A 24837-nucleotide genomic window follows, 5' to 3' on the forward strand; every position below is an offset into this window, starting at 1 on the left:
GCTGTTGGTGGGCATCCGGACTTCGGAGCCTGTCATCTGACAGGCTACGTTTTGAAGCTTTGAGTGTCAAATGCTTTTATATGCAATGTATTGCTCCTTGGGCGGCCAGAGCAAATTTTGCTGTTGGTGGGCGTCCGGACTTCGGGGCCTGTCATCTGCATGTGCAGGTGCCGTACATGGGCGCATAAACGAGACATATTCCACACCAGTAAGGAAAACGAAAGCATTTAAAAAAAACCCCTCATGATCTCGTCAGTGCTACAGGGAATGCCGTCCGCGCCTGTTGACCCTTTGACAATACCCACCCTCTTCGCCACAAATAATACCCCTCTGTCACTAGACAAGCAACCCAATTTTTCTCTCTGCTTCGAAACCCTAACCCTCCCTCTTGTCCTCTTTCTGTCACACAATCATTCAGGAAACCCTATCTCCTCCATGCAGAGAAAGAACTCTCCGTCTCAGGATCATCACAGAAACCTGTCTTACCCTCCACTGCACCAAAACTCTAGCTTGCACAATCCATCACCCAACTGCAGTTTCCTTTCTGCTTCATAATCATCTCGAAAACCCTTGTTTTCTCTTTGCTCAATCATCACAACAGCCCCTCCTGCACAGCATCATCATCACCCTTACCTTAGCAGGGCATGGAGCAACCGCGGATGCGTGCTGCTTTCCCCAGTGGCGACAGTATTCCAGAGACAGCCCTGGGGTGCGTCTTCGCATACATCGAGGAAGCCTCTGACCGCAGCTCCGTCTCACTCGTCTGCAAGAAGTGGCACGCTGTAGACAGGCGAACTCGCAAGACTGTCACCATCGCCTGCTGCTACGCCATAGACCCAGCCAGACTCACCCGTCGCTTCAAGGCCCTAGAAGCTGTTAAGATCAAGGGAAAACCAAGGGCTGCCATGTTCAAGCTCGTCCCTGATGACTGGGGAGGGTACGCTAAACCGTGGATCTCCGAGATCTCTGTGAACTGCCAGTGCCTGAAATCCATCCACCTCCGCCGCATGATCGTCACCGACGAAGACCTGTGCACCCTAGCAAAAGAACGCGGCCACATGTTGCAGGTTCTCAAGCTCGACAAGTGCTCCGGCTTCTCTACCGTTGGCTTGGAAGCCATTTCTAAATCTTGCAGGTAATTTGATTTCCCCCTTCCCCCTTTTATTTGGAGAGACGAAGGTGTTTGTTAAGTAAGAAAATGCCACCAGAAAGAAATGAGGCTAATTTCTTCGAAGAGAGAGGATACTCGTACAGAAACATGGTTAGATCAAACCACAACTCCATTCAGACCCAGGGGCTTAGGTAGCTTTCTGAATGCACGAGCAGACCTCTGAGAGGGAAGAGCTTTGGTGACACTCAAAAAAGAGGAAAATAAAAAGCTACAAAGCTCACCTCACAAGGAGGGATAATAAATACAGTGAACACGGGAGCTCCACCCCCGTGGCTGGCCGCTCTCTGGGGGGGCTACCTAGTAGTACATGCGGGAGGTGAGAAGAGCCAAACTGGAGGCCTGTAGTGCCAAGTGACATCCTCGGCCCTCGCGCGGTGAGGAAAGGGCCAGGCTGCCAAGTGCGGAGGAACGCCTTGCGGCGATCTCTCATGCGATCCGAGTCGCCCTGAAGTTTCCCCCAGTGTCCTCTCAAGGTGTGAATGATGTCCACCCAGAGAGCCTGTATGACCTCCGCCGGTGGAGTCGCCTGGCGGTCTATGGCCTCCCTGCATCGGGCTCTCCATATGTGCCAAGCCGTCATGCTGCTGATCATCTCCCATCTGTGCCCGTCCCCCTCCTGGGAGACTGCCGAAGAGAAGTCTGGCGTCGGAACCACCGCCATCGCCTTGTCAGAGACCTGGATGGTCACATTGCCAGGGACGTCCTCGTATCCAAGGGCCGGGCCGCTGTCCGTGGCCCAAGCCACCGCACCCCACGTCACCATCATCTCACCTGGCGAGCCTGCAAAAACCATCCTGAGAGCGCGCTACCAGACCTGCTGTGCCTGTGGGCAATCCCATAAGCAGTGCCGCTGCGACTTCTGTGCATGGCCGCACCGAGGACAGCACGTTGGGTGTCTGCCAAAAGCTAGCCAAGCCCCCACAGCCAGTCCTCTATGCGCTGTAAGCTAGAGAAAAAGCGTCACCGGGGCCGGAAGCTGTCCCAAAGGTGTTGCCAGAAGTCCCTAGAGGCAGCTGCTGAAAACATATCCAGTCGTCTAAGGACTGGGCTGGGCCGGAGCTCAACGGGCCCCACGACACATGAGATCGCGATCCAACCATATGACCACTGGGAAGTCGGATCAAGGGGTTCCAGATCAATGGCTGCCTCAGGCGCTCCTCATCGGTGCCCGGGGGAGTCTGGAAGAGTGACGGCCTCAGATGCTCCCAGGCCCTCAGAAGGCTAGCTGCAAAACGCTCCTCGAAACCCAGGCCCACTCCTCTGGATCGTTGCTCTGTAAAGATCCACCTGATGCTGGGGTCCAGGGGCTCCTAAGAGAAGGAGTGCGGCTGAGAATCCTGGAAACAAGAAACTCCTTCCACGGCTCAGCGCCTGGTAGGAGGCCACGAACTACCAACTTGCCAAGCAAAGCTCGGCTCTGACAAATAGGATCAACTATGCCCAGGCCGCCTCTCTCCCTCGGCTGAGTAATCACAGCCCATGCCTCCTTGGCCCTGGCGGGCCGCCCGTCGCCACCGGACCAAAGAAAGTTCCTGATGAGCCTCTGCACCTGGCCAATGCACGCCCGAGAGAAGGCCCAGCAAGAAGTGATGTACCACATGGTAGCAAGCAGAACCTGGTTGGCCACAACCACTCGGCCAACCAGAGATAAACGAGCGGTACTCCAATACAGAAGCTTCTTCCGAATGCTCAGAAGAAGGGGGGCTATCTGCTGCTCTGGAGATATGTCAATGCCCCCATAGCATCCCAAATAGCGCACTGTAGTGCCGGGGGCCAGCCATTGAAACTCATCAACTGGCCTCCAAGTCGGGGGGGGCACAGAATTGACCCACAACCCACACGACTTGTGCCAGTTGATCAAAGCGCCCGAAGCTCTGCAAAACCTGTCCGCTGAGGCGAAGCGGCGAAGGTTCTCCTCCCCTCCCTGAAGATAGACAGCAGTGTCATCCGCAAACTCCGAGTCTAGGAGCTCCTCCGAGGTGCGGATGGGGAGCTGGAGGCCCCGCAAACCTGTATCCTGTGCCGTCAAGAAAGTGCTCATGGCCTCCGCCACAAAAAGAAAAAGAAAGGGCGCCAATGGGCACCCCTGCCGCACTGAGCGCGAGAGCTGGAACCTCTCTCCGCGCACGCCCTGTATCAGCACCTGGCTATGAGCCGATGTGTAGAGTGCAGAGACCCCATGGATCCACTGAGGGGGGAAGCCCATCCTCTCCATAGTGCCTTCCAAGAAGGCCCAGTCCACTCGATCATATGCCTTCTTGAAGTCGAGAAGGAGCACTGCCAGATCCTCCTCCCGAAATCTAGCCAAAGCCGTAGCTCCCAGAAAGAGAAGATGTTATCCAGGATGCTCCTATCCTGGATGAAGCCTGTCTGCGTGGAGTGGATGATGTCCGGAAGGTGAGGCTGAAGCCGCCTGCTGATCGCCTTAGCTAGGACCTTGTAGGCCGTGCCTAGCAAGGTGATCGGTCTCCACTGTCTAATCTCCAGTCTGTCTCCTCCCTCTTTAGGGATCAAGTGAATCAACCCCTCTGCCATGCTGTCCGGCATGTCTCCCGACTCCATGATCTCCTGGAATGCCAATCTGAAACCCCTATGCAAGAGACCCCAGTACCTCTGGAAGAAAGCCACTGAGAGACCGTCCTCTCCTGGGCATTTGCCCTGAGGAAGTGCCTGAAGAGCCGCCTCCAGTTCCGCATCCGAGAAGGGGGAGAGAAGGGAGTGCTGCAAATGGGCCGGCACAACCGGTCTCGTGAAGCTCCAGACTGCCTCCCGAGCCTCTCTCACCCTGTCATCTGCTAGCTCAGCAGAGAGCAGATCCCTGTAAAAATCTGTGGCGATCGCCCGAACCCTGGGGGGATCCACCACTACCTGGCCATCAGCCTGCCGAAGACGCCTGAGACCCTCTCGTCTGAAGCGAGGCCCTGTCACCTCAAAGAAATCCCGAGTCACTCTGTCTCCAGTCTGTGTCCAAAAAGATGCCCGAGCATGGAATCGGAACTCCACCCTCCTCTCCTCGATGGCTCTGATCTCTGTGCGAGCTGACTCCATTTGCTTTGAAATCCAAGGGCTCGTAGAATCCCTCTCTTGAAGTCTCTGAAGGGAAGCTAGACTCCTCCGCAGGCTTCTCTCCTGCTCTCTGAAAGCCTCCAGACGGTCCAGGGCAGCCTGTTTGAGCATCCGACTGATCTCCTGCAAACCCCTGTCAAGATCGCTGGCTGTCGATCCTCTCCTGAACTGAAGCTCCTGCCAGACCTGCGCAACTCTGGTCGCGATCTCGGGCTCCTCTATGAGACAATCTGGAATCCGGACGCTCTGGCCTTGCTCTCCTCTCGTAGGGTCCTCGATCTGGAGAAGCACTGGAAAGTGGTCTGAAAAAGAAGAGCCTGCAAGTATACCCACAGTGCCACCTCTATCGCAAGCCCACTCATCAATGTAAAACCTGTCGATGCAGGAAAGGTTAACTCCTATGGCCCGTCTATCCGAGCGCGAGAAAGATAAACTCCCCTGCATCCTGCCAAACTCCGAGAGTCCACGGATCCTGGCCTCTCACGTGCAGCACTAGCTCCTCCCAGGCTGCGAACTCCGGTCCATGCCCTCTCGTCCTGGTCTCTTCCGAAGCCTAGCTTTCTCAAATTTTAGCAATACCCAATCACCTTCCTTGACTTGCATGTCCCTTCTATGCTTGTCAGCAGCCCTCTTATGCTTGTCTTGTGACCTTGCAATGGCATGGACTTAGGCATACCATGATGCTTGAATATGTGAGCAAGGAAAAGCGTCACCATATGATCAACTTTAATGGTTTTCTTGACGGGCAAGAAGTGAGCTTGCTTGCTAAATCTGTCAACCATGGTCCAAATAGCATCATTCTCATACTGGGATCTAGGCAAATCCTAAGGAAGTCCATAGTAATACTTTCCCATGGCTGCGAGGGAATAGGCAATGGCTGAAGCAAACCGGGAGGCTTTTGCCTATCAAATTTCACCTTTTGGCAAGTAATACATGCGCGTACATATGCCTTAATGTCTTTACGCATGCTAGGCTAAAAGAAATATCTTTTTATCATGCATGTCGTAGGTAAAATACCTCTATGACCAACATAAGGTGGAGCGTGACATTCCTCTATAAGGTTTGGACGCATATCCTCCACCACACACATGAGGCATGCGAGTGACCAGCCATCAAATCAGTCAATATATGGGAAAAATCAGCATCCAAATGATACAAATCACGCATGGCAGATAAGTCTCCATGAGAGGCCACTGAAACTGCAGCTATATAAGGCTTCTTGGACAAAGCATCTACCACCAAATTTTTCTTTCTCGGAGAGTGTACAATCTGAAAATGAAACATGGAAAGAAAGTTTGCCATTCTCATTTACTTCTCCGAAAGCTTTGTTTGAGATAGAAAATATCTCAAGCTTTGGTGATCTGTCTTGACTACAAATTCAGTCCCAAGAAGATAATGCTTCCATATTTTTAAGGCATGAATTACAGCCAAGAGCTCTTTTTCATAAATGTCCATATGGATCTCGGCATCATCCACGGCTTTCATAAGCAACTGCATGACCCTCTTGAATTAGGACCGCCCCTATACAATTCCCACATGCATCACATTCCACCGTGATGGCTTTTGCAAGTCGGGAACAATCAACACGGGTTGATAGCATTTTTGAGTTGCAAGAAAGTATCTTGCTCATTCGAAGTCCATTTGAAGGTGGCTTTCTTCTTTGTAAGATCATGCAATGGCGAGGCAATCTTGGCGAAATGCCTTATGAATCGTCTATAGTATCAACACAACCCAAGAAAGCTACGCACTTGATGTACAGTTTGCAACTCTGGCCAATTCCGAATGGTTTCAATTTTAGCAGGATCCATTCTTACACCCTCTTTGGATATGATTTGCTCCAAATAGTGTATTTGTGAGAGGAAGAACTCACTTTTCTTAGCATTTATGAAGAGTTTATGCTTTGGCAACTCTTCAAACACTGTAGCCAAATGAATCTTATGCTCCTCCTCATTCTTAGAGAAAACCAAGATATCATCAAAGAATACATTTGTAAACTTACGATGGGGTCGAAATATCCTGGGGCATTGGTAAGGCCAAAAGGCATTACCGAGAATTCATACAATCCAAAAGCTGTCCTGAATGCATTTTTATGGACATCTTGGGGTACCACACGAATCTGGTGGTAACCACTCTTTAAATCTATATGGCTGAAACAAGCTGAATCATCAAGCTTATCCAGGATATCATCTATGCGTGGGATTGGGAACCTGTTCTTGATGGGGAGCTTGTTTAGAGCACACGATATGTAGGTTTGTTAGGTGGGGAACTACTTGGCACAAGATCTATGCGATGATCCTCAGGTCTCTTAGGAGGTAGCTCTCTTGGTAATGCATCGGCAAAACAATCTTTATAAGCATTAAGAAAATTCAGCCTTTCTTGAGTCAATTCATCCACATTTACATTATTTTGTTCGATTTTGTCACGAACAAAAACCAAGTATGCGGAAAGACTTTTTTTCATTGCCTTATTAATTGGATGTGAGACAACTGGGATAGAATCCTCTTCCTTGCGAGCATCAATGACATGCATGCGGCCTCTATGCATAAAGGTGATCGTGTTGGTTTTATATTCTTTGCGGGGCTCAAGCCTATGATGCCAAGGCTTGCCAAGTAATACATTACATCCATTGAGTGGGGCAATCCTCAATGCATTGGGCTCATCCTCATGCATAGGCTCTTTTCCACGGGATGGTTGTCCCATCAAAGCACTGTCATAGACTCTCTCAAGAGACTTGTGTCTTCCATGCAATGCATCAGAATCGCGAGAGACACTTGATTGACCTCTTGAATTTGGCACTTTCAAAGGGTTGCCTTGGCTGTCCATTGAGTCAAGTGTTTGTGTTTGCTTCCGATCTCAAAACACCGTGTCTCCTCTTGAGAAAGAGAGACGATCGGGCTCTGATACCAATGTAACCTCTCCCCACAGGAGGCCTGGCAAATCGGAAGATAGAATACACATATTTTAGATCACTTAACTAAATTAAACAATGGACAACACTTGCTACATTAAAACTGAAAAATAACAAAGAGCACTTGACACCAGCACTGCGGTCGAAAAGGGTTGGCCCCCCCTCAATATTGTTGTATTTCTTGGAGTATTTATTTGTACAAGTGTTCATGGGTCCTAGGCCAGATTTTTCCATAACAAGGAATGAATACAACTGGTAAACAATAAGATGTTGTCGGTGTAGACCAAGTCACAGGTAATCTCCCACCTTCACTGGGTGAACACCTGTCTCACTGGTCTTCCGGGACCGTGCACCAACAGGCACGCCCGTACTAACGCTTGGCAAGGAGAACACCGCAGAGGGAGCAATACCTGGTGCTCTTGAATCAGCTTTGCTCCCAGTTTTTCCTCATACCCAGAATGACCTTCACTGGCTCCTCCAAAATATGAGGGTGTGGTAAGGTAATCATGGGAAAAAGTCACTGTCCTGATGGCCTTACTTAATGAAGGCAACAGGGTGTGATATTTATGCCTAACAAAACTTGTTCAAACAACATTTAATATTTAATTATTACTGAATCTGAAAAAAATACGGAGATAAAATACTTGATAAATATTCAAATTCAATTCCCAGGAGAGAAGCTCATCCCCTTTTTATTGCACTCTCAAATTGTAAGTAGATCCTGGCAACAATAGATGTTGGGAAGCAGTTGGTACAATTGAGGATACAATCAAGTACAATAGGTACAATAGATATTACAAGTACAATAGGTACAGTAGGTATTGTTGGTACAGATGCAAGTACATCAAGTATAGCAAGTATTGATGGTATAGTTGTAGGTACAACATGTATTGTTGGTACAGATGCAAGTACAATAGGTACTATTGGTATAGATGCAGGTACAGCAAGTATTGTTGGTACTGTTGGTACAGATACAGGCAGGTACAAACAGGCGGGTGCAGTTGGTATAGATGCAGGCGGGTACAAACAGGCGGGTACAACTAGTATAGATGTAGGCGGGTACAACTAGTATATATGCAGACGAGTACATTTGATAATAACAAGGTGGGTACTTTCCTTCGATCACACTCCCATCAACCCTCCACATGTGGGGGAAAAGAATTAGCTCATGCAATAATAACTATAATGTTGGGCATCCACATGAGAGCAAATGTCCAGCCAATATTAAAATGTGTGTGAACACCCAACCTTATAATTATTAAGGTTGACAATACTTAAAGGATTTTACATTTGAAAAGGCCAGAAAAAGGGTAATACTTACCACCTGTTCACATGCCACACCAACTCATCAGCAAACAGCACACCACGGTACACTGGGGGTGTCCCCGTCCAGTGTACTCGCACGACATAGTAGGCAAACACATGAGAACAAGTCATGCGAAACAAGTTTATGCATGGAAACATAAATGCATGTGCACATGTAATGGATGAAATCTCCCTTTCATGAAACTTGTACAAAGATTTCTTGTTGGGCACAAAACTGGCGCAATAGAAATATGAAGTCCTAGTTTTCCTATGGCGTGACAGTCCCATAGGCAAAACACACATCCTGGCACGGGCCTTCCTATGGAGTGACAGTCCCGTAGACAAAGCCCGGCACAACTACCAATCCTACCATGGAGTGACAGTCCCATGGATAAGACGAGATCTCGGTCATACACGAGTGGTAGCAAACATGCTCCCGTCCATATGGCACAATACTGGTTACACACGGGTGGCACAAAACTGGTTCCCGTCCATGTGACACCAGATAACTGACCCTTTCACATGGGGCATTGGCCTGGCCACATGTGAACATGGTACAAATCTAGCCGCTCTATGGAGTGACAATCCCATAGAAGTGGCTCCAGAAATGGAGATGGACCAAATGGTGACAATGACTCCCTAGAGTCTGTTGAGAGTAGATGCTAGTATGAGGTTAGCATTATGCCCTCTATTTTGGCAAGGTTGGGGAGCCCTGAGATTAGGGGGGAAGGCAGGTTACAGGTGGCTAGGGGTCATTATTATGTTATTGAGGTCATATTGTTATACGTGACAGTTCGTCTGTCCCCCTTGGGCTAGAGTAGTCTTACTCTTGCCATGGACATGGTGGTTCATAGGCGGTCTTGCTGAGGATCCCTTCAAACAAGCACTGGTGGTATGGGACACGAGGGTTGACTGGCTGTGTGGGGAGTGGAACCTTAGTGCCTGGTTTGGGGTAGATTCCGGATGGAATCCATGGTTGGGAGGTGAGTTTGCGTGCAGCCTTCTATGTTGTTTTAACCTTGTGTGTTTCTTACAGGGATAGGAGATTCTAGGCCAATGGCGCTTGTTGTGGGCATGAATCTTCACTAGTGTAAATATCTGATTGGTGTTTATTTGATCAATCGACTGTTGTGGGAATAAGTCACCGTTATAAGTAGCTGATTGGTACTCTGATTAACTATTCTATGCTAGTCACTTCCACAAGATGTCATGTGCGCCTGCTGCACTAGGGTGCCATGTGGCCATTTTTATGAAGAATGCACAGTTAGGAACCTTTTGGATGAGTGAGCACTGAGCTTGATGGGAGCCCCTAGTCCTAGACAACTTGTCATAATCATGGTTTGTTTCCCTTGGGCAGTGAGGTCTTCCATCCAGGCATCGAAAAGTGCATTTTTTTCCTTGACTATACAAACCTCGAATATTGGAGTGTCAGAAGGTCAATACGGCATTACAAGGTTTGAATGTCAGAAGTGTGATTGGCTACAGACTGCCATTATTGGAGTTTAAGCATAACACCGTTTGTAGTATCATTGAACTGACGGCATGAACCACCGTGCCATTAGTAATGTAATTTCTTTGACAGCCACACATGCAGAGGGGTGCTCCTGAACTGATGGCCTGGACTTGTGCCATTAGTAATGTAATTTCTTTGACAGCCTGCTCATGGATGTATTACTTTGAGTGGCGGTGATAGTAATTTTTCGGCTTTATGCATTTAGACATTGTTGACTTACATGTATTTTGTTTGCCTATGGTACTAAATTTTTTGTGAATTTTTTCTGAACCATAGAATTGTTTTATCATTGTCTGGTGCATGGAAACAAAATGCGGAATTTGTGGGTTAGAAACCTGTGAAGCATAGAACTGTTTCAGGAAGCCACTGAAAAAAATAGAATTTTGCTCAAAATTTCTTTGCTGCAAAATTCTACAAAATTTACTTTAGGGGTTTGTGCAATTTCGCTAAAACTTTGTGAAATTGAAGGTGATCGGTGATTTTGAAATGTCACATCGAGAAATTGCAAAAATCCCCAAGTCCAATTTGAGGGTTTTTGCAATTTCACTTCAAATTGGTGAAATGTTACAATTTCATTTCAATTTTAGTAAAACTGATGTGACATGGTAAAAATTTGTAAGATCATGCAGCAGAAATGATAACCAAACTTGGGTTGACAAGAGCAAGTAGAATGCAGAAAATAGACAGCACAAGAAACACAGAGAAATAGGTGTGTAAACTCTTCTCTATACACAAGATCCCGCAAATAACTGAATGAGAAAGTGCTGGGGGGCATGGGGCCTATTTATATGCCCCATGCAAAAAGTCGGCCTGCTCTAGAGGCTCTCCACGACTGCATAAAGCAGTCGGCCAGCAGTAAATGCCTCCACGACTGCATGAAGCAGTCGGCCAGCCACCAAAGACTTCTGCCAACATCTGGCATCCATCCACACCATGGAAAAATGGAGAAAAATAGGGAAAAAATACGGGGAGCGAGGAAAAATGATAAAACACCTCATAAGGGCAGGCACACCCACAACAAAGGCCCTGGTGTATAAAAATAGACAGGAGATGACTTCTAACACCCCCTCTCAGCTCTTGGCCTTGAAACCAACCCAAGGGAGCTGGAGTGCCGCCAGAGCGTAGCCTGAGGTAGAGACTTCGTGGAGAGGTCGGCGGTATTGTCCTCCGTGGAACAATAAAGTAGCAAGATGTCACCAGCCAAGATCTTCTCACGTACAAAGTGATACTGTATCTCTATGTGCTTGGTCCGGGCATGGAAGACCGGGTTCCGAGCAATAGCTATACAACTCTGGTTATCGCACTGGATAACTGTGGGATCCTTTTGTGGAAATCCAATCTTGCCTAGCAGCCTCCGTAGCCACACAACCTCACAAGCAGCACCACAAGCAGCCAAGGTCTTCTCACGTACAAAGTGATACTGTATCTCTATGTGCTTGGTCCGGGCATGGAAGACCGGGTTCCGAGCAATAGCTATACAACTTTGGTTATCGCACTGGATGACTGTGGGCTCCTTCTGTGGAAACCCAATCTCGCCTAGCAGCCTCTGTAGCCACACAACCTCACAAATAGCACCACAAGCAGCGCGTTACTCTGCGTCTGTCGAAGAAAGGGCAATAGCTGGCTGCCTCTTGCTGCTCCCAAGAAACTGCTCCTGAGCCGAGGGTAAAACTGTATCCTGAAGTAGATCTCCTCGTGTGTGGATCTCCTCCCCAATCTGAGTCACTCCAACCTTGGAGCCTGACTCCATCCCTTCCTGTGTAAAAGAGTCCTAGATCCTTCGTACTCTGCACATACCGCAAGATCCGCAATCCTGCGTCCCAATGAGACTTTAATGGCGTCTGCATAAAAGAGCTCAACAGTCCCACGGAGAAGCTCAAGTCCAATCTGGTGTTCAGCAACCAGATCAATGAACCAACCAACTTCCGGTACTGCGAGGCATCAACTGGCGCACAAGGATCAGTAATGGTTAACTTTGTGTTCGGGTCCATCGGCGAAGTAATAGGCTTGCAGTTCTCCATCCCAAAGGCCTCAAGCAACTCATGAACATACCGCTGCTGAGAGACGAAAAACCTCCTCTGGGTCTGCCAGATCTCCAATCCCAAAAAGAAGTGGAGTAAGCTTAAGTCGGTCATCTCAAACTCCTTTGACAAGGCAGCCTTCGTCACTCCAATGTGCTACACATGACCGCCAGTGAGAATGAGATCATCCACATAAAGGATGATAATCGTGACCATGCCGCGTTCCAGAAAGAGATAACAGGTTTGGATCTACAACCGATCTCTGAAATCCAGTCCGAACAAAGAAGGAATCAATCTTCTGATTCCAAGCCCTGGGAGCCTGCTTAAGACCATACAAGGCCTTACGTAACTTGTAAACCATCCCTTCAGATCCTGGAACAATAAAGCCTGGAGGTTGCCCAACATACACCTCCTCCTGCAGGTCACCATTAAGGAACGCAGATTTTACATCCATTTGATACACGGGCCACCTCTGAGAAGAAGCAAGGGCTAGAACGGTCCGAATCGTGGACATCCGTGCTGTCGGTGCAAAGGTATCCTCGTAGTCGATGCCTGGCCGCTGAGCATAACCTTTAGCCACAAGTCTGGCTTTGTGTTTGTCCACCGACCCATCAGACACATATTTGGTCTTAAAGATCCATTTGACACCAATGACTGACCGCTTCGACGGCCTTGGAACCAACTCCCAAGTGTTCTTCTTCTCGATGGCATCAAGTTCCACCTGCATGGCTTTCCTCCAAGTATCCTGTGAAAGGGCTTTCTTTACGGAAGTGGGCTCTTTGTCCTGCATAATACGAGACATCAAAGCATAGTTCACTTGAAGAAGCTCCGCTGTATTGCTTTTATCTCGGACTCTGTGTGATCTTCGAGGGCCGTCCTCTGTGGTCCACTCGGAGGGTAACTCCGTGACACCTGACTCCCGAAGACTCCTTTGGATCTCCAAGAAGTGGTGGCTCCTCAACAGTGGATACTGGAACATGCTCGTCAAAGACCACATCCCGGCTGATAACAATCTCATTCCTGTCTGGATCATACAACCTGTATCCCTTGGAAAGAGAATTATACCCCACAAATACAAGCTTGTGGGACTTGGAGTCAAGCTTCCCCCTCTGCTTATTCGGAATATGTACATATGCGTCACTCCCAAAGACACGGAGGTGCGAGACATCAGGTTTCCTACCAAAGTATGCCTCAAATGGAGTCATATGGGGTACTGAAGTCGTCGGAGATCGATTGAGGGTATGGACAGCCGTTGCCACAGCCTCTCCCCAAAGTGGACGAGAAAGATCACGATGCTCCGGCATGGTTCTCGCCATCTCCACCACAGTCCTGTTCTTGCATTCGACAACTCCATTCTCTGAAGGCGATCCTGTATTGGCCAGTTCCCTTTTGATGCCATGATCTGCACAAAATCTGAGAAATACACTCGAGGAGAATTCACCTCCTTTATCAGCCCTGAGAGTCTTGACCTGAAATCCAGACTCTTTCTCCACCATCACATGCCAATCCTTGAACCGAGCAAAAGCTTGGTCCTTCTGGGAAAGAAAGTAGACCCACGTGAATCTGGTACAATCATCAACAAGCAGCATAAAGTAGAGAGATCCTCCCAAAGATGGTGTCTGCTGAGGTCCACACAAGTCAGTGTGAATCAACTCCAATGGTTTCGAAGCCCGCCTGGAAGCCTGCTTCGGAAAGGATTCCCTGTGCTGCTTACCACGTATGCAAGAACTGCAATGCCCTTGCCTACTACCAACATCTGGCAAGCCAACCACCATCTAGTCTCGGAAAGCTCGCCTCAATGCATCCACATTTAAGTGGCCAAAACGAAAGTGCCACAAATCTCCGACCTGAGAACCTGTCAACGAGGAGAGTGCAGAGAGCGTGTAGATACCATTCTCCACACCGCCTTCCCAAACAACCTGGCCAGTCTCACGGTCCCGTAGAGCAACTGAATGCGCCTCAAATTCCACCCGAAAGCCAGTCTTGCATACTTCATGCACTGACAGAAGATGAAAACCCAGAGCAGGGACATAAAGAACATGGGAAGCATGCTTGCCCCCCTTGCCGTCAGGAATAATCTCCATCCGGCCCTCACTATGTATCGGAATAGTGGAGTTGTCGCCAATAAAGATGCGACCTGACTGCTGTTTCAGATCCAGAAAGAAGTCACGGGATGGAGTCATGTGCCTTGAAGCACCACTGTCAAGAATCCATTCTCGGGTATCCTTCGCGGTGAAGCCAATTGCCTCCTCGCTCGAAGATGATGAAGCGTCGGAGTCCATCATCTCTAAGTGCATAAATGCCGGAGTCTTTGCAGCTGAGGCTGAGGAATCAGCACTCTTCCCTGTCCGCTTAGGACACTTCCTCCAGTAGTGGCCTTTCTCGCCACAATCATTGCAGAATCTTTCGGCCTTTAGCTTCTCTCGTTCTGAGTCAGGCTTCTTCTCAAAAGACTTCTCCGGGGAAGCCTTCCTTTTGCCCTTGTTGTTATTCCGGCCTTTCGACCGTTGGCCAGTTAAGGCCTCTGAACCGCCGCTGTGAGGAGGGTTCGTGAAACGTTCCTCCTGGTCCAAGACCATTGGCACAAGCTCCTCCCAGGTAATTGTCATGTGCACAGTGGGTATCTACCGTGTGCTATACGCATGCAAGACTAGTTTCGAGGCTTGGGGAAGCTTGGAACTAGGCAGGCTGATTGACGAGCTGAGTTAGGGATATACTAACGGGCGGGCACCCAAGTATGGACGGGCGGGCGGCCAAGTGTAGACGCCCGATGACCGGCCAAGAGCCTATAAAAGGGTGGCCAAGGTTAGTTATTGTATTATAGAGAGTCTCGCGAGTTTGTGAGAGCTCTATGGTCTTGGAGCCTGGATCTAGTGCAGACGTGCACCTGCTTTATGCAGCCAAGGCCGGCAGCAGTCTCGAGGCCCGCGAGGGCAGCTTCGTGGCGGTATGGGACGTCGCGAGGAGGAGATTGGTCGGTACGTCAACCTAGTTAGCTCAGCTCGTGGCTCGGTGGGGACAGCCAAGACTGTGGGCTTGCCCACGGCTGTCATGGTTGGGAGGTGAGTCAGGCCTGCACCCCCTTGCTTGTTTGTTGTTCGTTTGTTTGCAGGATTCGAGTTTGGAACCAAGATCGATCACGAGGGAAGATCCGTGTGGATTTGACAGTGGTATCAGAGCATACCTCGTGAACGAGCAAGTCGGTAGGTAGAGAAGAAGAGGTCGAAGAACGGTATGTGAAAAAAAAAGCTTGCTGTTTTTTCTGTGCATACTGCAGTTTTCAGTTTTGTATGTGTTTTTTCTTCATCAAAGAACCCCATGTTGATGGGAGATGGTAGGTTGAATAGGGTTGATTGCTTTTGCAAAGAAGAGGTGAATTGTTGTGCAGCCGTTTAACCTGCAGGGAGAGAAACAGAAAAACGAAAAAGCAAGTTTGCTTTTCGTTGATTGAACGGGAGAGAGAGAGAGAGAAGAGAAGGGTTGAAACGTGGAGGCGTGCTGGACAAAGTGCTAGAGTTCGTGTTGGCGCCATGTTTGTGGGCAGCGTTGTGGCGGGCAAGTACATAGTCGGCCAAGGTTGCACATTCGCACACGTTCGTGTGCAAGCCTTGTGCGCAGGCGGACTTGTACGCATGACCAGGCGGGGAAGCAGGCGGCCAGGCCTGCATGACCAGGCGGCCAGGCCTGCCAATCAAGTCGGCCAGGCCTGCGTAGCCAGCCAGGCAACGCCCAGGCCAGGCAGCGCAGCCAGCCAAGCAACGCCAGGCCAGGTCCTGCGTAGCCAGCCAGGTGTGGCCAGGCGTACTCGAGGGTGGCGCAGCCTACCTATTCGCACTCAGGCGCCAGCAAGAAAGACAGCGCGGGTTGACGTCAGCGCCAGCAGCACACGCCGCCAGTTAATCCTGGAGGGGAAAAAAAACAAGAAAAGCTACGTTTTTTTTTTTTAGCTTTCGTTTTTTTTGAGTTTAATTTAAAAAAAAAAAAGGTTTAAAAGTCTTCCCATCTTTAAGGTTTCCAAGGTTTTTTTTAAAGACTAGAGAATATATATATCCATATATATATATATATTAAAAAATATATATATATATATATATATTTATTCAAGAAAAAAAAACAAAAAAAAAAAACACACAAAAGCTAAAGCAAAAGCTAAGCCTAGCTTTTCGAGTTTTTTTTTTGGCTTTTGGGAAACCTTTATAAACCCCCCTCAGGTGGGCTTCTTGCCACACATCTCTCGACTTCTCGAGTTCTCAAGTTCTCAAGCTCTCAAGCTCTCAAGCTCTCGAGTTCGCTCGCACTTTTGTTGTGCAAAGACCAAATTTTCTCTCCGCGTACCCTCTTCACGATGTCGACCCAAGAATCAGAGTTGGAGCCCTTCGTGGAACGCGAAGGCTTGCCGGCTACGGAAGGCACTGATGCCGATCTTTTTGACGAGTTTGTGTCAAAATCAGATTTCCAAGAGTTCAAAGTAGCTCTCGAAGCTTCTTCGGCGGAACGTCAGGCACAAATCGCAGCCCAGATGCAGGCTTTGCAGAACTCCATCGCTCTCTTGACCACTACCCTCTCTACTTTTTCGGGCATGGATACCTTGGCTTCAGCTTTAGGCCCCAATATTACTCCGGAACCGTTCGGGGGCGAGCAAAAGCAGAGAACCAAGGAGATCGTGGACACTTGGCTACATAAGTGGCAAGTTCACTTTCAGTTTCATCCATATGATGATGGAAAGAAGATACAGTTAGCAGCAGGTTTCCTGTCCGGCAAAGCTTTGCTTTGGTGGAAGGAACTGAACCCAAAGCCAACGACTTGGGCACAATTCGAAGACATTTTCAAGAAAGAATTCCTCAAGAAAGAGGATGACTACGATGTTGTTGCCCGGTTTTCAGCTTTGACCATGACCTCGCAGCACCTCACTTATGAGGTCTATCTCCAGAAATTTCGTGACTTGCAGATGAAGGCTACAAAGATGGATCCCACTACTCTTTTGGGATTTTTCGTAGCTGGTTTACCCGACTCGTACCGTTTACAGGTTAAAAATAACAAATGTAAAACTTTGGACGAGGCCATTCATTCAGCTCGTATCTATGATGATACGATGGTCTCTTCCAAGTCAAAACCCGTTACCGAGCAGGGGAACAAGCATAAAAGAAAGTTCTCCGCACCTATGGCTAACACGAATGAAGGCAAGTCTTCGGACCAACCTTCGAAGAATTCAAGTTCGACACCAGCGAAGAAGAAACGACTCCTTAGGGCTTTAAAGCTCAAGAAGGAAGGACGTTGTTTTATCTGCGAAGAAAAAGGACACATGCGTAATGAGTGCCCGAAGCAAAAGGGTACCAAGTCAAACGCAGGACCCAAGCCAAAGGCAGCTAACCGGTTGTCTTTGACAGGTACGTCCATTACTGTACTTTCTCGCCCTAGTACTTGTTCTGATTGTCTGTTCAATTCTAAGGTATTTGGCATGCATGATCTTCTCCGAGTTTATGGAGAAGTGAATGGCCATAAAATTCACATTCTTTTAGACCCTGGCAGTTCGCATAACTTTGTTAACTACAAGCTTGTGCAGAAATTGAGTCTTGACACGACACTCAGCGACCATACCTATGAGGTACGTCTACCTGCGGGCAGACAAGTTTGGGATCGCAAAGTGGAGATGCTTCCAATCCAGATTCAGGACTACAAAGATACTCTGGAATGCTATGTCATGCATCTGGAAAATGTAGACTTGTTATTAGGGATTGAGTGGTTTAAGACTCTTGATGTCCAGATAGATTGGTCTAGTCATATTTTTTCTTTTCAGCATAGGGACACCAAGTATAGTATTTTAGGTGATTGTATCCATCCCTCTCAGGGACCTCTTGTAAATACAATTGATTTTGGAAATATAATAAATTCTTCTTTGTACACCGCTTTCCATTGTGTATTGATTCCACTTTCTTCTTTTCTCATCCCTTCATTGGATGTGAATGAATTAAGTGTGTTTGAAAGCAAAGAATTACAGAAGATACTTGATTCGTTTCAAGATGTATTTCCTAAGGAATTGCCATCGGGTTTACCACCTGAACGGGCAGTAGATCATCGTATTGACTTGATCCCTAGTGCTCATCCTGTGAGTATTCCACCTTATAGGATGAGCCAAGCTGAGGAAGATGAGTTGGCTAAACAACTCGAAGATTATTTAAGGATGGGCCAGATCCGTCCAAGTAAATCACCTTGGGGTGCACCTGTGTTGCTTAGGAGAAAGAAGGACAATACTTGGAGAATGTGTATAGATTACAAAAGATTGAATAAGTTGACAATTAAGAACCGTTATCCTCTCCCTAGATCAGATGACCTAATTGACCGGTTAGCAGGAGCGAAATATTTCACGAAGATAGATTTGCGTACTGGCTATCACCAGATACGTATTCATGAAAGGCATGTCGAAAGAACCGCCTTTCGGACTAGGTATGGCCATTACGAGTTTCTCGTATTACCTTTTGGGTTAACCAATGCTCCAGCCACTTTCCAGCAAATGATGAACGATCTTTTTCGTGAACATTTGGAGAAATTTGTGGTGGTGTTCCTCGATGATATTTTGATTTATAGTCGTACTCTTGAGGATCATGTCAGACACCTCACGATTGTCTTATCTATTTTAAGACAGAATCGACTATATGCTAAATTGAGTAAATGTGAGTTCTTTATGACCGACATCATTTACTTGGGACACAAGATCACTAGAGATGGATTGAGCATTGACTATGACCGAGTTCAGAAGGTTTTGGACTGGCCTATACCGCGAACAGTGAAACAACTTCGTTCTTTTCTCGGTTTTGTTGTTTTTCTTAGGAAATCTGTACGGGAGTACTCTCAGCTCACACTACCGATGACCGACTTATTGAAAGGTCGTGGACGTAAGTCCAATCAGCCTATCACTTGGAATAACGATTTGGATATGGCCTTCAGACTTTTGAAAGATAAAGTCAAGGAAGCACCTATCTTAGCACTACCTGATCCTAGTCGGCCTTATGTTCTTGAAACTGATGCCAGTGACTCTGCTATCGGGGCTGCTTTATTTCAAGATGGTAGACCGGTTGCTTTTGAAAGTAAAAAGCTAGACGACACTCAATCTCGTTGGCCAACCCTTGAGAAGGAGCTTTATGCTGTGATTCATGCTCTCAAGGTTTGGAGACATTATTTATATGGCTCCAAGTTTGTGGTATTGACTGATCATCAGTCAATCAAGTATGTGTGTGATGCGGATGATTTGAGAGGCAGGAAAGCTCGTTGGGCAGAGTTAATGCAAGATTTTGATTTTGAGATCCGTTATCGGAAAGGGTCCATGAATAATATTGCAGATGCGCTTAGTCGGATTAGAGAGGTGAATACTTTGTCGTTCACCGAGATTTCTACTGACTTATTTCAGTCATTGAGAGGGCTTTGCAGGACTGATAGTTATTTTGGTCCATTTTGGCAGAAGATCCAGGACGGGAGCTCATTGATTGACCAAGACTCGGTGATTGAGCAGTCTACCATTCAGGCTGCAGGAGGTCAGTGGATGATTCGGAATGGTTTACTATTCCGTAATGACAAAATTTGTGTACCACAAATCCCGGACATTAGGTCCAAGATTTTGAGGGAGTGTCACGACGCCCCTTCTGCTGGACACCCTGGGGTACACAGGACACTATCATTAGTGAAACACACTTTTTATTGGCCGAAGATGAAAGGGTATGTAGAAGATTATGTTCTCAAGTGTCAGATTTGTCAGGCAAATAAAGCTGAACGCTTTAGACAGGCTGGGTTGTTGCATCCTTTGCAAATCCCAGGTAATAAGTGGGAAAGTATTTCCATGGATTTTATTACCGGATTGCCAAGAACACATCAAGGCCACGATTCTATTTGGGTTGTGGTAGATCGCTTGACAAAGATGGCTAGATTTTTACCGACCCGGAAGACTATTACAGCTACGCAATTAGCTCGGCAGTTTATCGAGCAATTGTTTAGACTGTACGGGTTACCGCAGGACATAGTCAGTGATAGGGACTCTAAATTTACAAGTGACTTTTGGAAACTTGTTTTCGAGAAGTTGGAAACAACTTTGAATTTGAGTTCCTCTGATCATCCTCAATCTGATGGCCAGACTGAAAGAGTGAATCAGATTTTGGAGGATATGCTTCGAGCATATGTATCCAAAAGACAAAGTTCATGGGAGGATTATCTTCCTATGTTAGAATTTGCTTATAACAGTACTAAGCATACGAGTACAGGGTTTAGTCCTTTCATGCTTATGTACGGTTTTCAACCAAGATCACCTGTTACAGTAGGATTCTCAGGACTTCAGCATGATGCAGCACGTAATTTTTTGCAAGATATGCAGGAAATGTTACAAGTTGCAAAGGAATCTATTAGAAGTGCTCAAGACCGAGACAGGTTTTATTCTAATAGACATCGTTCACCTAGAGAGTTCTCTGAAGGAACGATGGTGTATTTGCGAGTTCCGAAAGATTCCGAGACTTTACGGACAGGTAGATCTCCGAAATTATCCCCTAGATACTGTGGACCATTTCGTGTTACACGACGGATTGGTTCAGTTGCATATGAATTGGATTTGCCATCTCATGTGAAAGTTCATCCTGTATTTCATGTCAGTAGACTTAAGGAAGTACTGGGTGGAGCAGATCAGTTAGTTACTCCTCAAGAAATTATAGATGTCCAGGACATGACATTTGTTCCTCACGAACCTGAAAAGATTCTTGGCTTTCGTGAACGAAGATTGCGTCATACGCTTATCACGGAATACAAGATCAAGTGGAAGGATCGTGTTGAGGAGGACGCTACATGGGAGACATTGACTTCTCTTCAGAGAGATTACCCTGGCTTTTTAGTGAGCTCAGGAGTGAGCTCTTAGAGGAAGGGGAGTATGTCATGTGCACAGTGGGTATCTACCGTGTGCTATACGCATGCAAGACTAGTTTCGAGGCTTGGGGAAGCTTGGAACTAGGCAGGCTGATTGACGAGCTGAGTTAGGGATATACTAACGGGCGGGCACCCAAGTATGGACGGGCGGGCGGCCAAGTGTAGACGCCCGATGACCGGCCAAGAGCCTATAAAAGGGTGGCCAAGGTTAGTTATTGTATTATAGAGAGTCTCGCGAGTTTGTGAGAGCTCTATGGTCTTGGAGCCTGGATCTAGTGCAGACGTGCACCTGCTTTATGCAGCCAAGGCCGGCAGCAGTCTCGAGGCCCGCGAGGGCAGCTTCGTGGCGGTATGGGACGTCGCGAGGAGGAGATTGGTCGGTACGTCAACCTAGTTAGCTCAGCTCGTGGCTCGGTGGGGACAGCCAAGACTGTGGGCTTGCCCACGGCTGTCATGGTTGGGAGGTGAGTCAGGCCTGCACCCCCTTGCTTGTTTGTTGTTCGTTTGTTTGCAGGATTCGAGTTTGGAACCAAGATCGATCACGAGGGAAGATCCGTGTGGATTTGACAGTAATGGTGCTGAGCCTGCCACTCGTAATCAACGAGGAGTAGAAAGCAGAATACTGAGCAGGCAAGTGGGACAGCAAAGTGATGGCCATGTTTTCAGATGATATCTCTTTCCCAGCTTGTATGACTTCCTGCTGAAGGGCATGCAGCTTGTTAATGTGTTCCCGCATTGTCGAGGACTTTGCAGGGTTCATAACTCGCATCTGCACTTCCAAGGAGATCCGTTTCATGGGTGATACCCTGTTGTAAAGAGAAGCCAAGTGCTCCCATATGCCTCTCGCCAGCGTCATGTGCTTTACATGATTGATCACTTGTGGTGTGCAATTGAGGAAAATAAATGATCGGACCCTTGCGTTGACACGATCCCACATGTGTGCCTATGCCTCTCGGTCCTTCCTCATCGACAGTAACTCCCCTTCCTCTGCTTCCGGCCGTGGAACCGCGATGATGATGAAATCAGCAAGGTCATATGACTCCAGCACAAACTCCGTCATGACCTTCCAGATGCCGTAATTTGACCCGTCCAACTGACGGTCCACTGGGAACGTGGGGAGAGTCGGAATCTTCACGTGCTTCTCAGTCATCTCTAGTAAATCTGCCATCGCGGGGAGTAAACTGAAAGGGTGGGTGGGTGGGAAAAAAAAACTCTAAAACCTGCAAGTGGCTGTCCAGCACCTTAGCCTGCCTTCCTCTTGCAACTTCTCTTCCCGAACAGTCCAAAATAGTCCACCAATCAGTAACCGAACGATCCCCCTCTTGCTTAGAAAACTCCCAAGATCTATCACGAGCCTAGGGCTCTGATACCATGTCAGACTATGCAGCGAATATGATAACCAAACTTGGGTTGACAAGAGCAAGTAGAATGCAGAAAATAGACAGCACAAGAAACACAGAGAAATAGGTGTGTAAACTCTTCTCTATACACAAGATCCTGCAAATAACTGAATGAGAAAGTGGTGGGGGGCATGGGGCCTATTTATATGCCCCATGCAAGCAGTCGGCCTGCTCTAGAGGCTCTCCACGACTGCATAAAGCAGTCGGCCAGCAGTAAATGCCTCCATGACATGATTGGATGAAGCAGTCGGCCAGCAGAGAAAACTCCACGACTGCTGTTTAGGCAGTCGGCCAGCCACACGACTGCTGTTTAGGCAGTCGACAGCCACACGACTGCTGAATGGGCAGTCGGCCAGCCACCAGAGACTTCTGCCAACATCTGGCATCCATCCACACCATGGAAAAATGGGGAAAAATAGGGAAAAAATACGGGGAGTGAGGAAAAATGATAAAACACTTCATAAGGGCGGGCACACCCACAACAAAGGCCCTGGTGTATAAAAATAGACAGGAGATGACTTCTAACACATTTAACTTAATTTAGATATTAAATTCTTGAAACAAATCATTTTTTTTTTTGGGTTCAAGGCTTCATGAAACGTTTCTAGGTGAAACTTACAAAATCTTGAAACCTCAAAATGAAACAAATGTTTTTTTGGGACTATGATCTTGTTCCTAATTGTGAGCTGTTTTTAAATCTGCCTTTTCAGAGCTTTGAGAGTTTTCTTTTTGGAGGAGAGCTCTATTGTAGATCATGGTGAAAAGTGGTTACATGAGCTCTCTCTCCACAATTCATCCTTGGAAGTGCTCAATTTCACAAGAACCGATCTGGAAAACATTAGCATGGCTGATCTATCAACATTAGCATTGAATTGTAAATCTTTGACTTCCTTGAAACTAAATGAGTTGGAACTAGAAGATCTAGCAGAGATTCTGAGCAGAACAACAGCATTGCGTGAACTAGGAGGAGTTTCGATAGGTGGGATTGGTGTGGATCAGCATCAAAGAGCAGCAATTACTTTGCCAACCAGCTTAACATCATTGGTTGGTCTGTTTTATATGGGTGCGGACGAGGGGGATGTAATTGTAAACTCATTAGTCCAACCAATTGCACCAGGCTTGAGGAAGATAGATCTGCAGTGTGCATTTCTTAGCGTGGATGGTCACTGCCAGCTTCTTGGCTACTGTGCAAACCTCGAGGCTTTGGAGGTAAAGTATGTCACATTTTTCTTCTAATAATGGCGTATGATCCCCAAAATGTCTCTTCAAATGCGACGTTCTATTTTTGTTGTTGCCTACGTTGGTGTGAGCTATTTTGAAGTATTTTGTTTAATTTCAGAGTTTTGAGGCGTTATTCCTTGTATATACTCAGTGGGGAGCATCATTTATGAGGCAAATGTGTGAAATGATTTTACTTGTGACAGGTTTTTGATGGCATCGGTGATGCGGGCCTTGAGGTCATAGCAAATAATTGTAAGAATTTACGTTGGCTACGTGTGGAACGCGGAGATAAAGATGACCAGCAAGGTTTTGTAACTCAAAAGGGCCTGATATCGGTTGCTTTAAGCTGCCACCAGCTTGAGTACATAGCAGCGTATGTGTCAGACATGAACAACGCTGCACTGGTAGCGATTGCTACAAACTGCCCAAAGTTAAAGGATTTTCGACTAGTGCTACTTGATGATGACAAAAAGATCTCTGAGTACCCTCTTGATTATGGGGTGAGGGCCTTGATGCAGGGATGTCCAGAAATACATCGTTTTGCTTTGTATTTGAGGCCTGGATTCTTGACTGACAGGGGCATGGAAGAGATTGGCATTTATGGAAAGAACCTGAGGTGGGCACTTTTTGGTTTGCTAGGTGAAACTGATATGGGGCTCAGCCTTTTTGCAGATGGTTGCCCTAATCTTGAGAGGCTTGAAATTCGAGACTGTGTTTTCACTGAGGCAGGAATTGCAAAGTCTGTTTTGAAGATGGAAGCTTTGAAGTATGTCTGGATACAGGGGTATAAGTCCACTGGAACTGGGCAGGATCTGTTGGCTCTGACACGTGCTTGTTGGAATGTAGAATTAGTAAAAGAGCCTGAGGCACCACCGCAGTTCCTAGCGTACCGCTCTCTATCAGGAAAGCGAGCTGATATTCCGGGAACAGTTACTCGCCTTGGCTGATATTGGGTACAGGGTTACGGATCCACTGGAACTGGGCAGGATTTGTTGGCAATGACAAGTGCTTGTTGGAACGTAAAATATGGAGAAGAAGAGCCTGAGGCACATGTGCATTTAGTGGCATATTGCTGATATTTGTCTGGCAAGGGAAAGTCTTCCCTTTAGTTTCTGTTATGTTGTACAATTATGCATCATGGTTAGTTTGACATGTAAGCTAAAGAGCTGCAAAAAGGAGCAAAGGTTATCTCAAACCAGTGTGGCACAAATGTCCCGAGCCTGTGGGTGGTTTGCCAAAACTGGTAGTTCAGAGGTTGCAGCGTAAATTATGTAAAATATGTGAGCTTGTCTTTTTAATTCAGTGGAAGAGAACATCTAGTTTCTCATGTCTAA

The 24837-nt window shown here is 47.3% G+C and overlaps 1 protein-coding gene across 1 annotated transcript; it reads left to right on the forward strand.

The window, feature by feature from the left end:
• The first annotated feature begins 312 nt into the window (after positions 1 to 312).
• Positions 313 to 24837, forward strand: LOC147604980 (coronatine-insensitive protein homolog 1b-like). Its single transcript, XM_086794264.1, has 3 exons — positions 313 to 1135; positions 22993 to 23491; positions 23707 to 24837. Exons 1-3 carry the CDS (start codon positions 645 to 647, stop codon positions 24448 to 24450), a joined length of 1734 nt encoding a protein of 577 aa, XP_086650390.1. The 5' UTR covers positions 313 to 644; the 3' UTR covers positions 24451 to 24837.

This window comes from Cibotium barometz, chromosome 60, assembly GCF_041138505.1.
Source record: "Cibotium barometz isolate CiBa-2024 chromosome 60, ASM4113850v1, whole genome shotgun sequence".
In the NCBI taxonomy this organism is placed as follows: Eukaryota; Viridiplantae; Streptophyta; class Polypodiopsida; order Cyatheales; family Cibotiaceae; genus Cibotium; species Cibotium barometz.